Here is a 22,130-nt window from a genome sequence, read left to right on the forward strand (position 1 = left end):
TATGTGATTTGGGGATACTTAGCAGTTACTTGCACCCTTGGTTGAGAGCTTGCAGAGGACCACACAGGCTTATAAAGGTGCAATCCGCCTTCCCCCAAGTAAGCCAGGGTCCCAGCAGCTGTGTCTGGGAGGGCAGACCAAGTTGGATCCCACATTGCTGGCTTGCGAAGGGGCAGTTTCCAGCTTCAAATGAAAGCCATCAGTAGCAAAGGGTCTCTCAATTGTGACAAAGACAGAGGTCAGGGCTGCATTGTACCAAGTTTTTTTGTCACTGCCTTGCTAAGGCTGCTTTGACCTATTGTGTCAACAGGTCAAAGGCAACTTTATTATTTCTGTTTTATGGGGGGAAACCGAGGCACAGAAAGGGCTAGGGCTAGATTTCCAAAATCAGATTTTTAATTATGTCTTGTGTTACTTCCAGAGGATTTAGGTTCAACCTGCTTTAAAAATCACAGGGCAAAAGGAGCCATCAGCCATTCAGAGCAAGGCTTGCCTTGTTATAAACAGCTGCTGAACAGGCTTTTAAAATGTCATATGGTTAAATATTGCCTGAGCAGTCAAAACACCCATACACATGCGACTGGCACGGGGTCTTTATCTGACTAATGCCAGTCCATGGGAAGCACCCCTCTCCTGCTCTGCCGTCAGCCAGATTTGTTCTGAACTTCCCTTTCCATTCAGTCCAACTGCCAAACCTAACCTAACCTCCCTACTGTCGCTGTGAATGGGATTCAGCAGCCAAAATTTTACCCTTCTAAAATCAAGATGCTTGGCCTTAGCAGTTTAAGATTGGATTTGGTCCATGCTGTGACCAGGAGCGTGTCACTTGCTGTGTTCTGTCACACCCAGGCAAACTGGGGACTGAATCCACAGTGTGGGACCCAACTCGCACACCTCCCCACTGTGAAATAGGTTGGCACAAAAGTGCATGTGAAAATGGGAGTCCTTGTGACACCTTTCCCAAGCATTTCAGCCTTTATCTGTGCAGTCAAGAAATGCATTTCCTACCCTTAAATACTTCTGCAGCCACTGAAGTTTCTTTTTTCACTCCCTGTCTGTAAGCACCACATTATTTTTGGCGAAATGCGAGCCTACGACATGACCACAGCCAAGGCCACTTAAACTTACATCAGTTCTGACATCTTATGTCAGGAAGAGTTTGAAGTATTTCACCTGGCACAGAGCTGTCTGGTCTAGAAAATGATAGTTTATTCACTGCCTCATCTTGTTGTCTTTAGACAGGTATTGTGACTTCTGAGGAGAGAGACCATCCTCACTAACAAGCCAATTTTTCTTATATTCTTTTTGAAATATTGGCCTCTGTAGGGTCTTTATTTCCCTGACGTCTGTACCCAGCCTGGTTTTCGGAGGAGAGGACGGCTCTTGATTGAATACTCCTCTCACCCATAGGTGGATTGTCTGTAATCCAAATGAGTATCTGCCGTCTCTGGGAGAAGGACCAGCTCTGTCAAGCCATTCCAGTGATTGCACAGTGCACGTGCAGGGTTTTGTAAGACTTTCTGTGACTATGAACAGCAATTGCTTGAGTTGTTTTTTCCTAGGGCTCCCAGGACACACATTTTGTGTATTCACAAGCACTTTGTTTGCAAACCCTTGTACAATCTATTTTACACCCTTTCCATCAGGACAGCCCAATGCTAAGGCTTTACAAGAAGCAGTGGGGTGTTGGTGGGGTCTTGTCCTTCTAAGACTTGCAAAGGATATTTTGGTTTTTCTTCACAGTAGGCATTGGCTAATTAGGAAAAAAAAAAAAAGATACCCAGAAACCTAAGCCTATAGATCCACGATAAACACTTTGCAGAGAGCTGGTCTGGCTGCCTGGAGCCTTGCATAGAGTTTTCTGTCTCTCTCTATGTAGTCTTTAAAGAAATAGAGCTTTTACAAATAGAAGATAAGGAAGCAGAAGGATCTCCAGTAAGGCACAACTTGGCATGGCCGTTGTCACACCTCAAGTTATCCTCATTAGCCACAGACAGACTCACAAAGCCAGCTTTGAAACTGGATCCCTGGTCATTTAGCAGAGAAAGGGCAGGAGACTCATAGCAGTGATATTAAAAAGAAATGAAAACATCCCAAAGAGTCTAGCTCCATGAAATGTAATTCCTTCCTTTGGCAGAGGCTTGTGCAGCTGTGTGTTGCTTTCCTGCTCACATGGATTGACACAGCTCAGGTTTCACTTTGAGTTCAGCTTCAAACAGCCCATTTCTGAACAGGTATATTCACCAGAAGCCAGAAGTTCTCCCATCTGTGTATCTTAACTACAAAAAAAGTACATAAAACAATCACCAGGTCTGAGACACCCATGAAATAAGCTGAGGTTTTGGTTTTATATTTCAGTAATTTGTAGTTTGGCCATTTCTTAGCTTCCATTTTTAGTAATAAGGGTCCATCTCGACTCAAACTGTGCAAAACTGAGAGGAACAAATAAAATAAAACTAAGAAACTAAGCAAGCACAAAAGGTAAACAGGACAGGTTGATCTGGAGAACGTGGAAAACGTTTACCCAAAACATACCATGTTCATAGCAGCTTGGGCTATGAGTTGACTGAGTAGTTGGTAGTTGGGACATTCCAGCCCAAGCCATGGTGGGGACTGCCAAGAGGACCCCCTTATTGCTGCTTTCTTCAAACCTCCCACATGCATAGGATCATCTTACCTGCTATTTCAGGAACGTATAAAAAGCAGACCTGAAACTGCTTCACCCTTGAATCTATGCCTTGATACAGCTGTGAGTTCCCATTACAGTGTCCCATCCACAGCTTTAGAGCAAGAGATACTTTAGGAAGGGCAATGTTAAGAGAGAGCAGAAATCCATCCCCTAATTCAGGCATACAAAGGCAGTGGTCATTGCAGACCCCGTTTCTCCTCGGCTGCAGAGACCTCAGGCCACGTCCACTCCAAGCAGTGGGAAGCTGGCATGTAAGTGACGCTTAGTGGAAAGAAAAACCTTCAAAATGGAAGAGAAAGAAAAATTGAATAATTGTAGAGGTCAAAAACCAGATACTCAATTAGCGTTTTGTTTGTCAACAAAACCAGTTATTCGAAGGTCCTTTGAATCATGGGTCAGGAGTCCAGAAAAACCTTATTTCAAACAATATTACAGCTGTGTCAGTGAAAAGACTGCCATGTATTTATTTCCTTTCTCTGTAGATACTCTAAGCTGTCAGATCCTGCAAACTGGCTGAACATTAATGCCACAAATGGTCAGATCACTACTGCTGCTGTCCTTGATCGGGAGTCAGACTACATTAAGAATAATGTCTACGAGGCCACATTCTTGGCGGCTGACAACGGTGAGCCCAGGCTTCACATTGTTCATGCTTCAATAAGGCTCTAATGTGATGCATTAAGAGAAATGATGCCCTGACAGAGTTGTCAGTATAAGTTATCTTTTTCCCAGGTTTTTATGGTCAAAAATGTGAAAGTGGGACGGGAAATTGCTGGAGTAAATTAAATGTGCACAGTATACAGAGAGTATTATTAAGGGAAAGGGAGGGCAAATGGAAAATCGATTTGGGGAGTTCAGTGTAGCGGTGTAGCCTGAACTTAAAAATATATCAAAGGGATGTGTTCTCCAAGGGCTGCCGAACACACTGGTCCTGGTAATCGTCCCAAAGGCACTGATCAGAGCATTCAGGAAGCTTTCCATCAGGAAACCAGAAATAATTGTAGAGGATGGCAGGAGGGTATTAAAAATAAACCAGCCCATTGAGCTGTGGTGGCATTCATGAAAGTTGTCTGTCTGTCTGTCATCGGAGCTAATCTGTCTCTGTCCGCTACCGTTTCTGAAACGTCCAGCCATCATCAGAGCGTCTGGATGCTGGTGCACTTTATTATCAAAGTCACAGAGGCCAGTACAGATCTTCTCACTGAGAAGTCCTGTTAAGGCTTGCTCTTCTCTACTCATTAAAGATCACACAGTGATTTTGGTCAAATTAGCGCTGTGAACCTCAGTGCTGGCCTCACTCGGGGGCAAGCAGTCCACTGCTGCTGCCCTGGATTTCTCTTCCTGATTCTGATTAGGAGGAGTTGGTGACTTCTTTGCTAACCATACCTAAATGTGGCCATGCTATTATTTCATTTGTTGGCTCTTCCAGTTAGAAAAGGCTCTGTGGAGGGCTCAGTAGCTTCCCTGGGCAAGGAAAGGGCCTTTCTCCCCCTGTCCCACTCTCATCTTCCCCCTGCAAGGTCCTGAGTGTTTGCATCGAACTAGAGCCATGCTTCAGCAGCAAAATAATTCTAGGCTTTGCTGTGAGCACCTAAGTATATTCCTTATGCTCTGTAAGTGCTTTCAGGACAATTTCCGTGTTAGTTCTTGTCATCCCTCATTCTGAAGGTTGCCATGTCCATGTTGAGATGCAGTGGCACTTGCAGGGCTAATGAAAACTTGTTCGTTTTGGGTTTTCAGGCTTCACTTTAGTCATTGCATCCTGAGTCACAGGAGCAGCACAAACTCATGGAAGAGTTTCAGTGCTGAGTAGCAGTACCCCGTTCTGCCCCTTCTTTCTGCCATCAGCGGTTGGACTGCTGTGGTCTCACAGCTCTACCTAAGCAGCCACGGCAGTGAAATCTAAAATAGACTCAAGGGGATCTAGCAGTGTTCATCTGCAAGAGCTGCAGGGTGAAACATGTCAAATGAGTTGGCCAAGGCTGCTCACTAACGCAGTGGTAGAGCTTGAACCCATCAAACTAATCCTCACTGTCTGACCTTGCAAATCCCAGGTACTTAGTACAACAATTTGGAGTTAACCCCTTTCCTTGGCTTCAGTGCTGATGCTGCAGTGCCTCAGCACCTCCACATCCATCATTCAGCAGCTCAGAAAGTGAGGACCTAGATAAATCTCTTTATTCTGAAAAATTAATCTATCACTGGTACATTGCAGCCGTTAAAATGCATATAAAGCAACACCTTATTTAAAATTCTGTCTAGAGTGCTTAGGATAACAGCTAAAGTTTCATCTGGGCTAACAAACTCTTTCCACATTTCTCCCAAGTTCCAGCTTCTCTAGTGTCAGGTACTCATCAAAGAAAGGCTTAGGGTCAGCACTTATGGGGGGAGCCCAGCAATACCCAACAGCCCTACAAATCTTCATTTGTATGTGTGGCAACTGCAGGTTACTCCAGCCACGTGCCAGTTAGTGCCTCTCGGGGCTGCTCCTTTGCGTTCAGTCTGTCGCAGAGGTTAGAGTGTGGGCCTTGTATTCATCCCAGAAGATATTCTGGGTAACATGGAAGCAGTGAAATCACTTTTCTTGGTCCTGAAAGTCAGTTTGCATGTTCAGCCCAGTATCCTGATGGGCTGTCTGTCTCTCCAGAAACTTTCAAGGCTGATCAAAGACATTGTTTTAGAGGGAGACCTACCCCACGCTTACTAGATGAAAGGATGAGATCAGTGATTGAGGAACTTGCGTACAAACCACAAAAGAAGAATTTTCAGGGCCCCTTCAGAGCTTTCAAGGCTCCCTTGAAAAATGGAGCAGAAATGAGAAGGAAAGTATGTGGAAGCAGAAGCAACATTTGAAAGCCTGGTGGGGAAACGGTTTGTGTAGCTTTTTTTTTTTTTCTCTTGAAAAAGAATTGCGGAAGCTACGCTGCCTGAGAAGGGTGGTGGTCAACATGGAGCTGACAGATGTATGTGTAGGGAGAGGAATTAAAAATACTGCGCCATTTCTGGGAAAGCTGTTCTCTCTTGCCAGGGCAGGCATTACTTTGTGTAAGTGGTCATTACTCAGAGAAATGTGACTCTTCATCAATAAGGGGCTGGAGGACCAAGACTGTTGGGTTTCAGCATCCCTGCTGGTTGTGACGAGCATAGAGAGGATGAAGACCTATATATTGGGACATACTGCTGCTGCCGTGAGTTAACAGCATCACCCAGCCTGTTTGGTGATGATTAGCTCATACAAACGTCCTTGTACTTTGAACAAGGACATTTTACCACCAAAACCAGGGCTGGCAGTAGGATAGGCTGGGGAGCTGGGTTTTCTTTGAAGCAGTGTAATAGTCTGCAAATCTAAAATCTGGCTATCAAGTGCTACAGAAAATGCTGACCAGTTAATTTTTTGCTTCCAAGCCCTCTTCTTCCTCTTGTAAGCTTTCTTTCTAATGGGTTTTCATCTTCAAAAAGCCATTACCAAAATTTGCAGTAGCAGCTTGGCATCACCTCCTCGTATTGTTAGGGTTTGAGTAAGGACATTGCTGCAGGCTTCAAATCTGCAGAACTCAGCCTCCGTGTTTTGCAGGAGTGAAAAACAGCAACATTAGGAGGCTTGGGGAAGTTTTAATAATACCCCTTAAAGCAAGGGACCATGAAAGTGCGGTATGTCCCTGATAAGGTCCAAGGAGGGAGGGTGAAAATCCTGGTTTATTGAAATTGGAGCATAGAGAGGAGATGGTCCACAGTGTTGTCATTCCCTCTGCTTCTCGAGTGATGGTCATCGGTCCATGTTTGGCTCTGCTTTTCCCATTCAGGCATACCCCCCGCGAGCGGCACTGGCACTCTGCAGATCTACCTAATCGACATCAACGATAACGCTCCTGAGCTCCTGCCAAAGGAGGCGCAGATCTGTGAAAAGCCAAACCTGAATGTCATCAACATAACAGCCGCGGATGCTGACATCGATCCAAACGTTGGGCCCTTCGTCTTTGAGCTGCCAAGTGTGCCATCTGCAGTGAGGAAGAACTGGACCATAACACGGCTGAATGGTAAATGGGGCAGGCAATCCTGAGGACATTTGGACTCTTGATTCGCTAATGAGGCCACGTGCGGTTTCAAACTTCCAAACTTGCCTACTTTTTTATCTGATTTTTATTTTTTAAAGCACATTATGGCTGACATTATAGACAAGATAGTTAATCAGAAATGATTTGTATCAGACCTGCAGCATAACTCTAAGAGCCTTGGCACTTGGCTTTTTTTAATGCAGTTCATAATTATGAACAGTTATCAGTAGTGAACAGAGTATAAATCATCCATAATGGCCAAGAGGAAAAAAGCTATTATCAGTCTTCCTTATGTTCCAGTGTAATTGTCATAAGCCACAATCAGGATCAATGTTCATTTCTTTGACCATAATTGCATAAAGGCAGCCTTTTAATTTACCATGGAACCAGGAGGGCTAGGTAAGTGTGGAAATTACCAGTATGTGGAGGATTTTTATATTGCAGCATGCAAGCACAAATGGCCCCAATTACTCCTCTTAATGGTAGTTTCAGCAGAGGATGGAAAACATCATGGAGCCATAGGTGGTTTTGGCTTCAAAGTTGGTCGCTCTCGCTGAGGTCTGGCAGCCTCTGCCAGGACAGGGGGAAACATCTTGTGCCCTCACAGCTCAGGGCTCAGTCCCACAGCTCTCGTATCGCAGTGGGAGGGAACACAAGAAGGATTACCCGGCTGAGAAACATGCTTCCCAAAAATCCTGAGGTGGGAAGGGTGGGCAAGCAGAGAAACCTGCACTGTGGCCAGCAGCAGCCCAGACCCAGGCTTTAGTGTTTGCATTTCATGCTGTTCTAAACACACACAACTGGATTTGCAAGCAGCATCAAGGTAGGTTCGTGCAGCAGTGAAAACACCATATTTTGCAAAACACAGGCTGAGCGTTGGCCAAAGTGTTAGGGAGAAGCCTGAAACTGTCCTGCCCAGGTGTGTTGTTGACAGCCTCTCCTTCAGGACTCAGACTGCTCTGGCAGAGAAGCCCTGCATGGACAGGTGTGGCTGCAAGGCTCTACCAGAGTGTCTGTCATGTATCTGTCTTTGTCTCTCCAGGCGATTACGCCCAGCTTAGTTTACGAATCATGTACCTGGAAGCGGGTGTCTATGATGTGCCAATCATCGTGACAGACTCAGGAAATCCCCCCTTGTACAACACATCCATCATCAAAGTGAAGGTGTGCCCGTGCGACGAGAACGGCGACTGCACCACCATCGGGGCGGTGGCTGCCGCGGGGCTGGGCACTGGTGCCATCATTGCCATCTTGATCTGCATCATCATTTTACTGAGTAAGTACCCCAAGGGCTGACACTGCTGGGAGATGTCATGTTTGCCACCGTGTTCTCTGTTGTCCCATTTCTATACATGGTGTTTTTCAAGAGCCATGAGCTTTGGGCATTCAGACCTCCTTCACTGTGTTGTCAGCAAAATGAGCTGGAGCACCTTCTGCATGCTTCAGACTTTTCTAAGACTTGCTGTGGCTTTGCAAACATCATTACACTGAACATCTTGTAGGCCGGTGGTGTGATATGATTCTTCACATTTTGCAGGAAAAGGTTGAAAGACTTATCCGAAATCCTGTGGCAGGCTCCTCCACAACTCTCAGATCACTGGTTATACTGGTTCCCAGTACCATCTGCACTGGTTATGAGAATCTGGCTAGTCCCTGGCAGATCTAGTGCATAGCAGGAACTTTCTGGTTGTTCAGAGGAAAAGAGGAATGATAGTTATTCCCAGTGCTTGTAAAGTAACAACAGGTTGGAGAGTCCTTGTAGATAGTGCGTGATTTTAAAGGAAGGAAGGATCCCTGGTTTACCAGCAGCACTAGAGGGCTGGGGGCATACATCACAGAGAAGGGCTGACCATCCCTCTGCTTGAAGCAAAGCCATCCCTTTTGCCCAGCAACACTGTTAGTCCCAGGCTTCCATGAGCATTCCCAATAACCATGTGTGCGCGCACTTAAAAATAAAAATGATATCATTATGACTTGAAGCAGGAGTTGGCACAGTAGGAATAGATAAAAATGAGCACTGAAATGAACAATGAGGTAAATATTCATCAAGAAACACAGGATGAAACCATGGGACTCCCATTAAAGCTAATGGGAGTTATGGTGTTAAATCACATTTAATATTTACCCCCAGTGTGTTTAAACAGAGAGCAGACAGAGCGACGTATGCTACAGATGTCACCTAATGTGGATGTGATATGGTACATTAAGAGAATGGGTCATCTCTGGGCAAACATCCACCCTTCTGGGCCAGCGATGGGAATATATTGTTGTATAATTGATTTCCTGAATCAATCTGGAGAGCAAGCAAGAAAACCAGGTGTTTGTGGCCGTGCAGTCCCTGCTCTTCATCCATTCCATATGAGCCCATGGAAGCGTCCCTGTGCCTAACCACAGCGCCCAGTTTCTGTCCTTCATTGGGTGTGGGATCCCAGTAGCAAAATGTCAGGATGTTGAGGCTCTGGAGCGAGTCCAGAGAAGAGCAACAAAGCTGGTGAGGGGGCTGGAGAACAGGCCTTATGAGGAGCGGCTGAGAGAGCTGGGGGTGTTTAGCCTGGAGAAGAGGAGGCTGAGGGGAGACCTCATTGCTCTCTACAACTACCTGAAAGGAGGTTGTGGAGAGGAGGGAGCTGGGCTCTTCTCCCAAGTGACAGGGGACAGGACGAGAGGGAATGGCCTCAAGCTCCACCAGGGAAGGTTTAGGCTGGACATTAGGAAAAAATTTTTCACAGAAAGGGTCATTGGGCACTGGCAGAGGCTGCCCAGGGAGGTGGTTGAGTCACCTTCCCTGGAGGTGTTTAAGGCACGGGTGGACGAGGTGCTAAGGGACATGGTTTAGTGTTTGATAGGAATGGTTGGACTTGATGATCTGGTGGGTCTCTTCCAACCTGGTTATTCTATGATTCTATGGTTCTATGAAAATGATCTCGGCTGCTCCCTTCAGCAAGGGGATTTGTTGCGAATGCTCCACAGCTGCACACCCCGGAGATGTGGTGTTCAGCAGTCCCTCCCGCGGCGTGCGGGTGCACTGTTGCCGGTGGAAGCCACAGAGGTGATAAAACATGGGACTTCCTTTTGCTGCTCCCGTATAAATCCAGTGCTAACATATGATTTAAACAGTTGAAAATCCTATTGACTGAAATTAACTTCAGCTGAAGGACATTTGATTTAAGAGAGTCCTCCTTTCATTTTCAGATACATTATCCCATTTTAAATTATGGGTTTTATTACAAAAGCTTATTTTTACATTCCTTGTAATTCTAATTGACTTTTTTTTATCTTCAAGAGCTGCGAAGCACTGTATCAGTGATGAAAAATGTAATTTGCGATGAGCAGTTTTCCAGTTACATCCTTCCTGTGTTTTGCCTCCTTTCTATTTGTTTTATATTGTGACCTCTGAAAAATAGCCCAGAAAAAAAAGGCGGATTAGGGGGGTGCGGTGTGCTATTTGTCCATTTTTGAGTCAGCAGGTCAAAGTTTGATGGCTTTAAAAGGAAGAAGCCTCGAGAGAGGACACAGCTGAGGTTGCTTGGGTGAAGGAAGTTTCTGGCTTTACCTTTGTGCTAAGGTTTTTTCTTCTTCCTGATACCTGATGTATTAGGCTGGGCAATGACACATTTAGAAGAGCAATGCAGTAAAGAATTGTGAAGGGTGAAGACAATAGATTTCAAGGAAAACTACATGCAGAGTGAAAATGGGTCTAACAGCAGTAATAGCACTTCCCATTCTGCAGAGTGAATAAAAGGAAGGAGAGTGCACTACATCCGCTATTGACACTTTGAAGGTCTTTTTTTTTTTTCAAGGTAGCTGTAAAGGCGTTAATGGCACAGTTTTTTTCCACAAGTGCATGAAAAAGTAGCGTTTCTAAAAAAAAAAGGAAAGAAAAAGATAAACCGTGGTAACCATTATAATATTGTCTTTGTGGACTAGGCAGGTATCTTGTTGTGAGAGACTTGAAAAGGAACAAGGAGAAAAGGACTTCAATAGTCTGCTAAATAGCTGAGGTTTTATATTGCAGATAAGAGTTACATTTTTCTTTCCTTTTCTTTTTGTCTCTTGAATAGATCTAGGATAAGCATTAAAGAAATGCTGAACTATCTGAAAACAATTCTGTTAGCTGGCAGGCAGGGATGGCAGCCAATTGGCACACAATGGCAGTAATTAGCTGTCCGGTCCTCTTCTGCTCTCTTCACTGAATTCCTGTTGGGTACAAACACTTCAGTGCTGGGAGGAAGAACTCAGATCCTCCTAGCACCTTCCCAAGCTGTGGGGCTGTGGGCTGAGCTGCCTGCCCCTGTCCCCAGGATCTGGTCTCTTCTCCGTTGTTGCCTTCATGAAGTGACACCAAGGCACCGCAAAGAGGCAAAGGGAAAGAAAACCTGGTTGCTTGTTCTCCTCATGCAGGTGAAGGACACGGAGGGCTTGGGATCTTACATCCTGCCTGGGTTAACTTGTGTTGACTGCCTTGTTTTGGCACAGTTGAGGGTTGACTTAACGGAAATGAACTTGAGCCACAAGCTTCCACTTCTGCTGTCCATCCATCTCTCCATTCTCCTGCACATCGCCACCATCACAGCTTTGTGCATGGCTTGCATGGAGAACAGAGGGGAAACCAGACACTAGGAGCTGTAACTGCATCAGCTACCCAGGTTTATTTCATTTTTGATGGCATTTTTTGCAGCTGCTGAGTATGAGAATGAAAATTGCCATATTAACAGGTTCTTGAAGAAGACAACATCTGGTTGTCTAATGTTAGTGGAAACTGAAGCTTCCAGAGCAATTTCCATCCAGTAAGTCACAGGAAGGACACAGCCTCTGGGATGTGGATGGACCTTTGAAGGATGAGGTTGCGGAACAGGGAGCCAGTGTCCCCTTTGTGTAAAGTTGCTTAAGTAGAGGAAAATTTCTCATGGTTCAAGAACTGTTCATCTGTCACCATACTGAGAGAGATTAGCCAGGGCCTGGCACATAAATGCTGATACCTGAGGAGGTTGGCTCTGTGTTACAAGATTTGCTCTCCTTTGTTCTGTAAAGCAAGCCCTGCTCTCTGAAAGGGTTTCTAGTGATGCTGAACAGGCATCGCTTGGAGCAGTCGCTTGTGCACAGGCGCAGGGCGTCTGTACCTAGTTCCATCCTAGCATCTCTACAGCACTCTTTCCTCTGCCTTTATTTTATACCCCTGAATAAGATAAAAGATATCTAATCCTGAAAATTCAGCCTTTAGATCAAATATTTTCAGAAAGCATCAGTTTGCATGCTTTCTGTTTCTTTTTTCTTGGATTGTGTGTTTGACTTCTGATAAACATCACCTCAATCAGCATTCACAATGGATCTTAAAGAAATGTCTGTAATGGAGGCCTGTCACAGTATTTATGCCTCTCACTGATCTCTCCATGCAATAAGATAAAATTCTATTCCTCTTGCTAGCAGCCAGTGAGGTTCAGAAGGCAGGTGAGGCGATAGGACACACCGCCACACTCTGACACAGGCAGTTTGGGCTCGCGCCGCGTGAGGTCCTGGCTCACCCAGCTTCTTCTCTGTTACAGCCATGGTTCTGCTGTTCGTGGTGTGGATGAAACGCCGGGAGAAGGAGCGCCATACCAAGCAGCTCCTGATCGACCCCGAGGATGACGTCAGGGACAATATTCTGAAGTATGATGAAGAGGGAGGTGGAGAGGAAGACCAGGTAAGAAGAGCCCACAGGTCGCAGCCAAGTAGTGACTGTGCAATCTGTGCTCTTACAAAGGCAGAAACCACGTTATTTTTATTGAAATCCTTGCAAAGGGTTATGTTTGGCCTTGTTTATGCCCAGGCAGCTTTATTGGCTTCCCCAGTGTGGCATCAACGTCGGTGAGAGCCATCTAGGTCCAGCCTGTCACTGGGACATGTTCCAAACAGGACTGTGCCAGGAGCACGATGCCACATGGATTTTGCTATCCCCTAGGCCAGCTTGCCGGTGAGGGACTATAGTTCAATCCATTGACGCTCATCATCAAACAATATTTCTGTTATTTCAGTCATTAAAATTGTGTATTTTACCATTCCAAATCAGAGATCTTCCCACCCTCCCCCACACCTGTGGCTGGAGGCACTTGCCTTGGCTTGCTTAAGCCTAGAGCTTCTGTGGACTTCCCCTGCATTTACTTAATCGTCTCGAACGTGCCTTTAATTTCTTTTAATTTCTGGATGTAGTTTGTGAGAGACGTCTGAATACATTTAGGGATTTTCTTCTTCACCGCGAAGCGTAGAGTGGCAAAGCTTTGCTTGGTGACAGAGCCCTAAGCCACAGTCTGCCTGAAAGCGTCAGCTTTTCTGCGGTGGCTGCTTCTTGCAGGCACCGATGCTGACATTGCATGAAAACTTCCCTGGCCTGCACTCCTGGGATGTGCTGACCTTCTACTGTGGATGTTTTTCCTCAGCTGAAATAGCAAAGTTTGGTCACTCATGTTTAAGTTGCTGAGTTTTTATTCCTGCCTAACACAGGAGCCCACGACGCTCTCAAATATGAAGTTCACACAAATTGTGTGACTCTGCATCATATAATGGCTTTATTCGTGTTTGTATAAATGGACTGTGTGGTTCATGGGTCTGTGCAGAGGATGCTGTGTTCAGGGTTGGTGTCTGTGAGTCCTTAAGGTCAGTGTTTGGGGCTGATGCTTAAGGAGCAGATGAAACCACTGCAGTAAATCCTGCCGTGGAGCTCTCGGTGGCGTTGGAAGGCGAGTGGGTGAGCCTGGACAGAGCCGCCGAGACAGGGACTTTGCCCAAAACTTGAGAAGTTCTGATTCAACAGAAAAATCCTTGCAATTAGCATTTCTTTTTTCTTGTCACTGACAAGTTATTTATAAATATTGCTCCTGGAGATTCAATCATCCCTGTCTGAGCACAAGAAGAGTTTTACTGGTAGAACAAAGTACTGTTAGAAGCATTCAAACTAGCTGAAGTATCTGGTTTCAGGCAACTACACTGTAGGCTTAAATATTTTAGAAAGGATTCGTTAAAAATAACAGCAAAGGAACAGCAGCAAAACACCATTACCTACATGAATACATTTTTAATGAAATATTACCTAGTTCTCGTTCCTTGATAGAAACCTATTCCATTGGGATTTTTCACAAGCAGAAAGAACATAATTACTTTGAAAGACCTACATGCATAAATGCAATGCAAATTTTAATGTTTTTACTTCTGTACAGATGTAATTGCAATAATATCTCTACCAACACTGTATCTTTACATTATATTATGTATTTAATCAAAAAGTTATGCACGTATCTGTGCACACGCAAGCAAAAGCCTCTGTTTTATCCCAAAGATTTGGACACTGTGTAAAATATTCAGAAAGTATATTTTGTTTTCACTTATGTTTTAAGATACACTTCTAGCTTGTCGATATTTTGAGCTACTCAGAGGTCAGGTTCATCTTTAATTTAGATAGTTAGAGGTGCTGCATACCCAGGGATAAGATTTTCTATCCAGCTTGAGCTGAAATAGGATTAAACACCTTGACTTGTTTGTGCGTTGGGTGAGTAGATGATCTGAACAAAAAGCTCTTGGTTTCACTCTGTGCCTTTCCATTTGTCACAGGATTATGATTTAAGCCAGCTCCAGCAGCCAGAGACCATGGATCACGTGCTGAACAAGACACCTGGAGTCAGAAGGGTGGATGAAAGACCTATTGGTGCTGAACCACAGTATCCTATAAGACCAGTAATCCCACATCCAGGGGATATTGGCGACTTTATTAATGAGGTATGTTCTGCAGAGTGTCTTTTGTCGTATCTTAAAAGCTTGAGCAGCCAGCTAACATCAGCTATGTGGCATTTTCCTGGCTGCATGGACCAGTGATGCTGTTACGCACACGAGGAGTCTGGTGTAAGTCAGGAGAATGACTGGCACGAGCAAAGGACACAAGACTTGGCCTAATAAAGGCATTGAGTCTGTAAAAAGCCAAAGGGCAAACCAAAAGCCCAAGGTTTCTGTGGGTGTCACAAACACCATGCTTTTAAGCATACAGGCAGCACGACCTGATCTGCTCTCTGTTGGGGACCTATGAATATTGGAGTTGCTGTCAGTAGAAACTTTATCTGGGTGTGGACAAAGGTGCTGTCCTGGTAGGCAGGCGGTGGCAAGGCAGCCGCAAGGGTTCCCTGAAGCCAAAGGCACCATTTGTGGCTCCTGGATGTAGTTATTTCACCAGTCTGTGGCTTCCTGGTAAGCTCTATTTGGTCCAAAACCTCAACCACTTTGCAGAACAGAAAGATTCATCTCACATCAGAGAGGGTTTCTTTATTTTAAATTAGATTACTGCTCCTTTATCCACTTGTTCAAATATCTTTCCACTTAGTATTTCTCACCTTATTTTTAGTTTTGAGTGATTGAGTGGTTACAAAACAATCAGTGCATCATTTCCTCCAAGACAAAACACACCATCCATTTCCTCAGACAGAAAAATAAATGCTATAGCTATTTAATTCTATTATTATATCCATTTCCTGCTGTGCTTTTTCTTATTTTCATCATTAAAATTCCTCCTTCCTTTCTTCCTGCTCATCCTTCACACACACATTTACACACAACCATGCATGTGAGGGTTCGCTCTTACACGTGCTCTGGCTTCTGTTCGCTGCACTAAAACCTGCTGCATCTCCCCACGCTGAGACTGGGGCTTCTGAAGGTGCGAATGCAGAACACTGTTTTATTGCAGGTCTATTCCACCAGGCTTTTCCTGACACTGGGCTGCAGCAAAGCAATTCTTTTTTCTCCGTATCCCAAGGCCCTTTCCGTGTCCTGCCTACGCTGCTGCCCACCACGCACAGGAACAGCGATGCTTCCCAACCCTCTGCCTGGGATTTCACACCCCAAGTTTCTCCTCTTTGCAGAATTTTACTTACAGTAATTTTTTTTTTCCCTACAGGAATCAGAATTGTCAAAATTGAAACAATGGTTGTTGATAGGAGAGGGTGCTATTCATTCTTTTGTTGGCCAAACTGGAATGGTTAACAGGCAACCCCAGAAAGGACACACTATTCAGAACAGAAAGCTTTCTAGATCCAGAGCTGGATCCTGGGGAATAATTCTCATAATTATGAATATGAATAAATAAATATGAATAAATAAATATGAATAGTGATAGGAATGGTTGGACTCGATGATCCGGTGCATCTCTTCCAACCTGGTGATTCTATGATTCTCCTCCTGCTCCATCCGTCTCTTTTACAGAGGTGCTGAGGATCGGTGGATTTTCTGCTGGGGGCATCCAGAAAGGCTCCAGCAGAGGGGCAGCTGGGCTTGGAGAAGCCCCAGGACCCTCATTTTCTCACCATCTTTGTTTAGCTTCGCTGCAGGGCTCCCAAGCGTCATCGCACCAGCCCAGACCCGAACACCCTTCCTTAGGACCATCACCACAAACCCTCACGATGGGTAGTAACACTATGTTTGCCCCCAACAGGGGCTGCGTGCGGCGGACAACGACCCCACGGCCCCCCCGTACGATTCCCTGTTGGTCTTTGACTACGAGGGCAGCGGCTCCACCGCCGGTTCCGTCAGCTCCCTCAACTCCTCCAGCTCCGGGGACCAGGACTACGACTACCTTAACGACTGGGGGCCCAGGTTCAAGAAACTGGCGGACATGTATGGGGGAGGCGAGGAAGATTAAACTGACCTCATATTATTTGGAAAAAGGAAAAAAAAAAAAGACAAAACAAAATGAAAAAAAAACAATTTAGAACAAAAAAAACCAACAAACCCACAGACAACATTAACAAAAAGAGCCGATGCAGAAGCAAGAACTGTACAGATGTGGCAGCTTTTTAATTAATATCCCCTGCTGACTGTATTGTTATTTTTAGTGGTGATATAGGAGGTTTCTTTTTTTTTCCTTTTTTTTTTTCCTTTCCATGTTTTTTTTAGAATATCGAGCTGTCTCACATGAACACTTGTCTCTGCTGCAGGTTTTTTTTTTGTTGTTTTGGTTTTTTTAATGTCAGCTGGGATATTGCTCATTTATCTGCTTTATGACTAAAGAGAGTGAAAGGCACTCTGTCTTAACTTGAATTTCTTAGAACAGAAGCACTGTTTTTAAAATATATATATATATATATTTGAAAGTGCCTTTTGGTGCATGTATCAGATTCCCTTCAATCTCAGGAGTGATGAAAACAAACATACAACCATCCTGGGCAGCACTCCCTGTGACCCGAAGCCAGTTCTAGCTGGGAAGGAGTTAACAAAAAGGAACTGTGGAGATTATTTCTTTTTTTTGCCTCTTTCTTTCTTTTTTTTTTTTTTTCTTTTTTTTTTTAAGGGGGTGACTCATTCTGGGGTGGAAGAGGATGGGGGGAGATGTTTTGAGTCAAAATCTTAACAGCCATCTTTAAACCTCAGCAGGTGGTGAACTAGTCATCATGTTGTATATAATTCAGTGTTATCAGATGCAAAATATCGACCGGGGTGGGGGCTCTGCTGACACCTGGTCACACTCAATGTAGCTGCATAGAACTATAGCATTGATATAGCCTTTGGTTATTGCGACAGAAATCTCCGACAGCCCTTGCCTAAACCCTACAAAGTAAATTGTGAAATGACCAAAGGCCCACTTGTTTGTTTTTATGCTATCGGCGTGTTTTGGCTCCCAAGGACCTCTCGAGCGTTGTAAATACCAGCTGGGGTAGGTGGTGGCGTCTCGCATCTCTGAGGACAGGAGAGCTGATGCTGTTTGCCTCGTTTGCTCCGCTCGAGGCCGGGCAGTGCTAAGGGCAGGAACAGTTTATCAGCACTTTTGCCATCCGTAAGTATGAAGTTAGTCTAGTCCAATATTAATGCCTTGAGCATTAGTAGCCAAAGCTCAACAACATCGTGTAACTCAGCTAACGTGTGTCCTTTCTATTTGATGGGTAGGCACTGCTATCTGTAGTAAATGTTTCTTTTGGAGAAGTGCAACGAGGGCCTATTAAGTATCTTGTGGTTAATATGCTCAAGCATTGCCAAGTAAGCAAGAGGTTTTGCAGCATCCAGGCATAATTCAACATCAGTATTATAAATGGTAGCATACTACCTAGTTTATATGTAGGGTCAGTTTAACCAATAACAAATAGTTATTAGCTTTTTTTATTACATTTTTCCTTTACTGATTTGGACTAGTGGGTTTATGTCTAATGTTTGTAAAATGATTTAGACTGCATGGATGTGTAATATAAACCACATTTAATGGATTATGAGCCACTTAATTAATGTGCTATGAAATCTTGGATTACCTGTGTTTTATATTCTGCAGACGATTTTGCAGTGGGTTCGCTAAAACTTGTAAAAGTGCTTAGATATATTTTCATTTAAATCCAAGAATGTGCACAGTATTGGAAGGTGATTATCCAGGGGATAATCGCGCTTTTTTAGATATCTCTATTAATTCTCAAGTTGAATGCTAAGAGTTAAAGGGGGGCGGGGGGTGGGAAGCAAGCGCGTGCACGCGAGAGAGAGGGAGAATGAGAGGACGAGAGCTTGCGGTGACGAGTGGACGTCGTTTCAGAGGGTATACTAGGCTGCAAGATCGTCTCTATAGATTTTTGAAATGCTCCTAGTGCATTTTATATTTCATTGTATCATGTTTTCTATAAAATGCAATTTCTGTAAATTAATGAGCATTTGAAATGTGTCTTGTATGAAGTGGAATGTGGTGAAAGTCTGCCCGAGGGGACTCCAACATTACCGGTATGTTATTAACTTCCAAGGATGTGATTTTTCTTTTTTATCTTGATCGGTCAGTCGATGGGTCGGTTTGTCTTTTCACGGCCCGGAGAGTAAACAGATGCTCATCCAGGTTTCTTGAGAAAACCCAGAGGCAATGGCTCAGACCTCAGGAGTGGGACGGCTCGGATGGCAGCGGCAAGGCGAGGATGTCGTGCCACGGGCGCGTCGGTAGAACGTGCCTCTCCGGGTGTGAAGCGCAGTGCCTGGCAAACTGCTGGCACCTTGCAGCTTTCCAAATTCCTGTTCCATAGTTGGGAACTTTGCTCGTCTGATATGAGTCAATGGAAGTCTTGGGTTGCTCCTGCCACGGACCGTCCACCTCCTTCTGAATGCCCTCCAGAAAGGGGACATCGCAGCCCCGATGCTCCAGCCGCCTGGCTTGGCTGGGCTGCATTGCCCTGCAGCCTCTGCTCCTTACCGACAGGCAGTCCTGATTCTTACCCTTTTCTTTCCAAAAACCCACGGACTGGAGTATTTTACCATCTGGGTGTTGCACCTCTGCAGAAGCTGCCCGATCACAGCAGGAGTAGTGAATAATAAAAACGCACTCAGTGTTTCTCACTGATCACTACCCGTCAGTGTTTTGTGTCCATCACCATAACCTCCTCACCGACTCAGGAGAAGGATACGGCTTAAGGGCTGGGATGATACCAACTGTTCTCTGCCCGGTAGGTTGCTGCCACTACCTGCCTGCTCCACGTGGCTCCTGGGATGCTCGTGTGGATGCTGCAGTGCCAGCCAGGTGGGTCTCCGTGCTGTGCAAGCTACCTGCTTACCCTGAGCAGTAGCTAAATCACTGCTCCAGAGCACTTGGTGCTTGATGTCTGCTACGGCTTTGGCTGGATGATGGATTTCAGGTAGGGAAGGGGATGGCAGAGGTGCGGGACGGCTGCTGTAGGGGCTGTTGGCAGCGTGCATCGTCCTGCTGTCACCCGGGGGACAGGCCACGCAGAGAAAGGAGCCACTTGGCCATGCAGGACACAATGTCAGGCTTCAGCTTGTCTAAGCATTTCAGGATTTTAAGAACATTTATGCAACCTAAGTCAAACAAAACTGTTTGAGTGAACAAAAATAAACCAACCTGTTTCTATTGGCAGCTTTTTTTTTTTAAATCAGCAGATATTTTTTTTTCTGCAGCATTTGCAATCCAGCCATTTCAACCCCACAAGCCTGTCAATCAAAACACCTACTTTATTGTCTTTTGACCCAATTCTGGTCAGTCCCCCTCTGCAGGACCTCTTCCTCTTCTTCTCCATCCTCCTCCTCCTCTCCTTCTTCTCTCCCTCTTCATTCTCCTCCTCCCCACCTCCTCCACCACTAAGCTTTGCAGCCCCACGAGTAGCAGCACTGCTGGGGTCACCACCACAGCTCTCCATGCTAAGGAACGGTTATGTTGGGGCACCCTAGATGCTTCCTGAGGCCTCCTGGGTCTGAGGATTGCAATTCTCTGAGCCAGGGACCATGCAGGTCCACACGGCATCGGTGCAGCCCCCATCCCGTCTATTTATCGTGTAGCCTGTAAATAGGGAGAAGCATCAGCCACGGAAACGCTTTGCAAGGCAACAAGGAGATTGAGCAGGTAATTGATGACAGTAAATAGGCAAGTCTCTTCTAGGTGTCCTATGTACTAGTCAAAGCTTTGCTTCTGGTTTTGCGTTTTCTTTTCCATGTTTTTCTTTCCTTTTTTTTTTTTTTTTTTGTTGGAGCAGGCGATGCCCTTGGCAGTTTTAAGGTGATGGCAGGGAGTTCGCTCCCCTGCACTCTGGGCGTATTTCAAGGGTTTTTTAGGGATAATTGGGTTTGAATCCAGCCTCCAGGAGTAAGACAGACTTAGGAGATGGCTGTATCGCCTGCCACTGCTTCACACAGAGTAAATGTTTGAGCATTGGAGAACGGTAATGGTCAGTGCAGGGTCTGTACAACACAATATGCCAAGATTGCAACTTTGTTTAGTCTCAAAAAAACATATTAAAGGTAAAATACAGGACTTTTATTTGTGATGTCTTTTGGAGCTCTTCATTGTAAGTGTGAAAAAAAAAATGGGGGGGTGGGGGGAATGCTCTATTACGATGAATGCGTATGTTTAAAACAGCAGCTAGACAACGTCGGTGTCTCCCACGCAAAGTTAACTCAGTTTCATGGGGAAAATAAAAGTTCTCTCCAGTACACACCAACCCCATATACGATTGCTCACACAACGTGTACATAATGTAGTTAGTGCTTGAAGCTACAAATCAAATAGGGGAAAGAACAACAACACCATATAGATGTATAATTGGAGCACTTTCTCTTTACTTTCTTTTAATTTTAATGATGACTTTGCATGTTTCCTTTTACGATGGAGAAGCTGTGTAGCAGCCCGCATGACTGTGGTTGTTCTCGAGGAAGACTTCTGCTGTTCTGCTGTATTCACGCTGAAGCGCAAAAGCAGTTTGCGTCCGTTAACCCAGTTAAAAAACCTTTTTTTGTAACCGTCAACAGCACAAATATTTTGTATTGTTGTTTGTACCATTTTTGTACCAAAAACAAAAGAGGAAAAAAAAAAAAAGGGAAGAAAGTAAATGTTTTCAATGTGTTTTTAGTGCCACTGCAATCTTGGTTTCCAAACTGAGTAACAGCTTTGCTGATTTATTGTGTATCAAAGCTGAACTGGCGCACTGACGCCTGGCTCCAGTGTAATAAAAATAAAGTCCCCCTTTTGAATAGTCTCACTTGCTTTTTTAATTAATTAGTTAATTAATTGATCCGTTTTCCTCCCCCACATGCACAGCCCTGCTCATTCACTGCTAGCCCCAGCCTCGCCCTCGCTGTGAGCAGTGGCCTGGTGGCAGGTGTGGCATTTCCAGAGATCCTGGGTGCTTCTGCACTTCTCTGCTGGTGGGACATTTGCACTCCTTAGAGCCAGAAGCACAGCTTGCTCCCACCCCGTGTAGATGCTTTTGGCAGTGAGGAGGTTTTTTCCTTCCCAGCCCAATGTGGGCGCATTTGTGCTGCACTGAACTAGTCGTGCAGATCAGTCGGGTGGTGATTTTGTTCCTGCAACAGAAGATATTTGTGCTTTAGCACAATTCAGGCACATTGAGGGGGCTTTGCTTGCTTGGTAACCACTGTGGTTGCATCAGGATGTCCAGCTCCTCGCCTGCCAGCAGCCTTGCAACTCATGCACCTGAGCTGCAAAATGCAGAACAGCCAGCCCTCTTGCTGCCAGGGAACAGGAAAGGTTCCAAAAAGAATGACAGAGCACCCTGAACCCGCTGACTCCCAGCGGAGGAAGCCTGAGCTTGCTGCTCGCAGCAGTATTTCTCCACCTTGTCTGCAGGAAGCCGGAGCGATGCTGTGATTTGAGACGCTGTTGTGGGCGTAGCAGAGCGTGCAAAGTCCTTCACGTTGCCATTACTGAGTACAGCAGCGCTTCTCTGTGTGTCCCTCATCTAGGGCCATCAGCTTCTTGCTTTTCTAAAGCTGCTCTTCCCCGAGAGGGGACACGGACACCCCACTGCGAGGCTGAGCAGCAGTTGACAATTAGTGCTGGCAGCAACCGCTCGCGTCATCCCAGGGACTCTTGCAGAGTCGGAGCAGATTGTTTGGTGTCCATCACCCTTATCCCATCAACCCACACATGCCATGAGTTAGTGAGGGGC

General features: G+C 45.3%; 1 protein-coding gene across 2 annotated transcripts in view; it reads left to right on the forward strand.

The window, feature by feature from the left end:
• Positions 1-19,763, forward strand: part of CDH4 (cadherin 4) — a 430,462-nt gene extending 410,699 nt beyond the window's left edge. For both annotated transcript variants that reach the window (XM_069872039.1, XM_069872040.1), the window contains exons 11-16: positions 3,172-3,314; positions 6,493-6,726; positions 7,787-8,020; positions 12,288-12,427; positions 14,329-14,493; positions 16,193-19,763. In XM_069872039.1, coding sequence (XP_069728140.1) covers positions 3,172-3,314; positions 6,493-6,726; positions 7,787-8,020; positions 12,288-12,427; positions 14,329-14,493; positions 16,193-16,399 — 1,123 coding nt within the window. In that variant the 3' untranslated portion in view covers positions 16,400-19,763. The remainder of the gene's footprint in view (positions 1-3,171; positions 3,315-6,492; positions 6,727-7,786; positions 8,021-12,287; positions 12,428-14,328; positions 14,494-16,192) is intronic.
• Positions 19,764-22,130: the final 2,367 nt, after the last annotated feature.

The sequence above is a fragment of the Phaenicophaeus curvirostris genome, chromosome 18 (assembly GCF_032191515.1).
Source record: "Phaenicophaeus curvirostris isolate KB17595 chromosome 18, BPBGC_Pcur_1.0, whole genome shotgun sequence".
Classification (NCBI taxonomy): domain Eukaryota; kingdom Metazoa; phylum Chordata; class Aves; order Cuculiformes; family Cuculidae; genus Phaenicophaeus; species Phaenicophaeus curvirostris.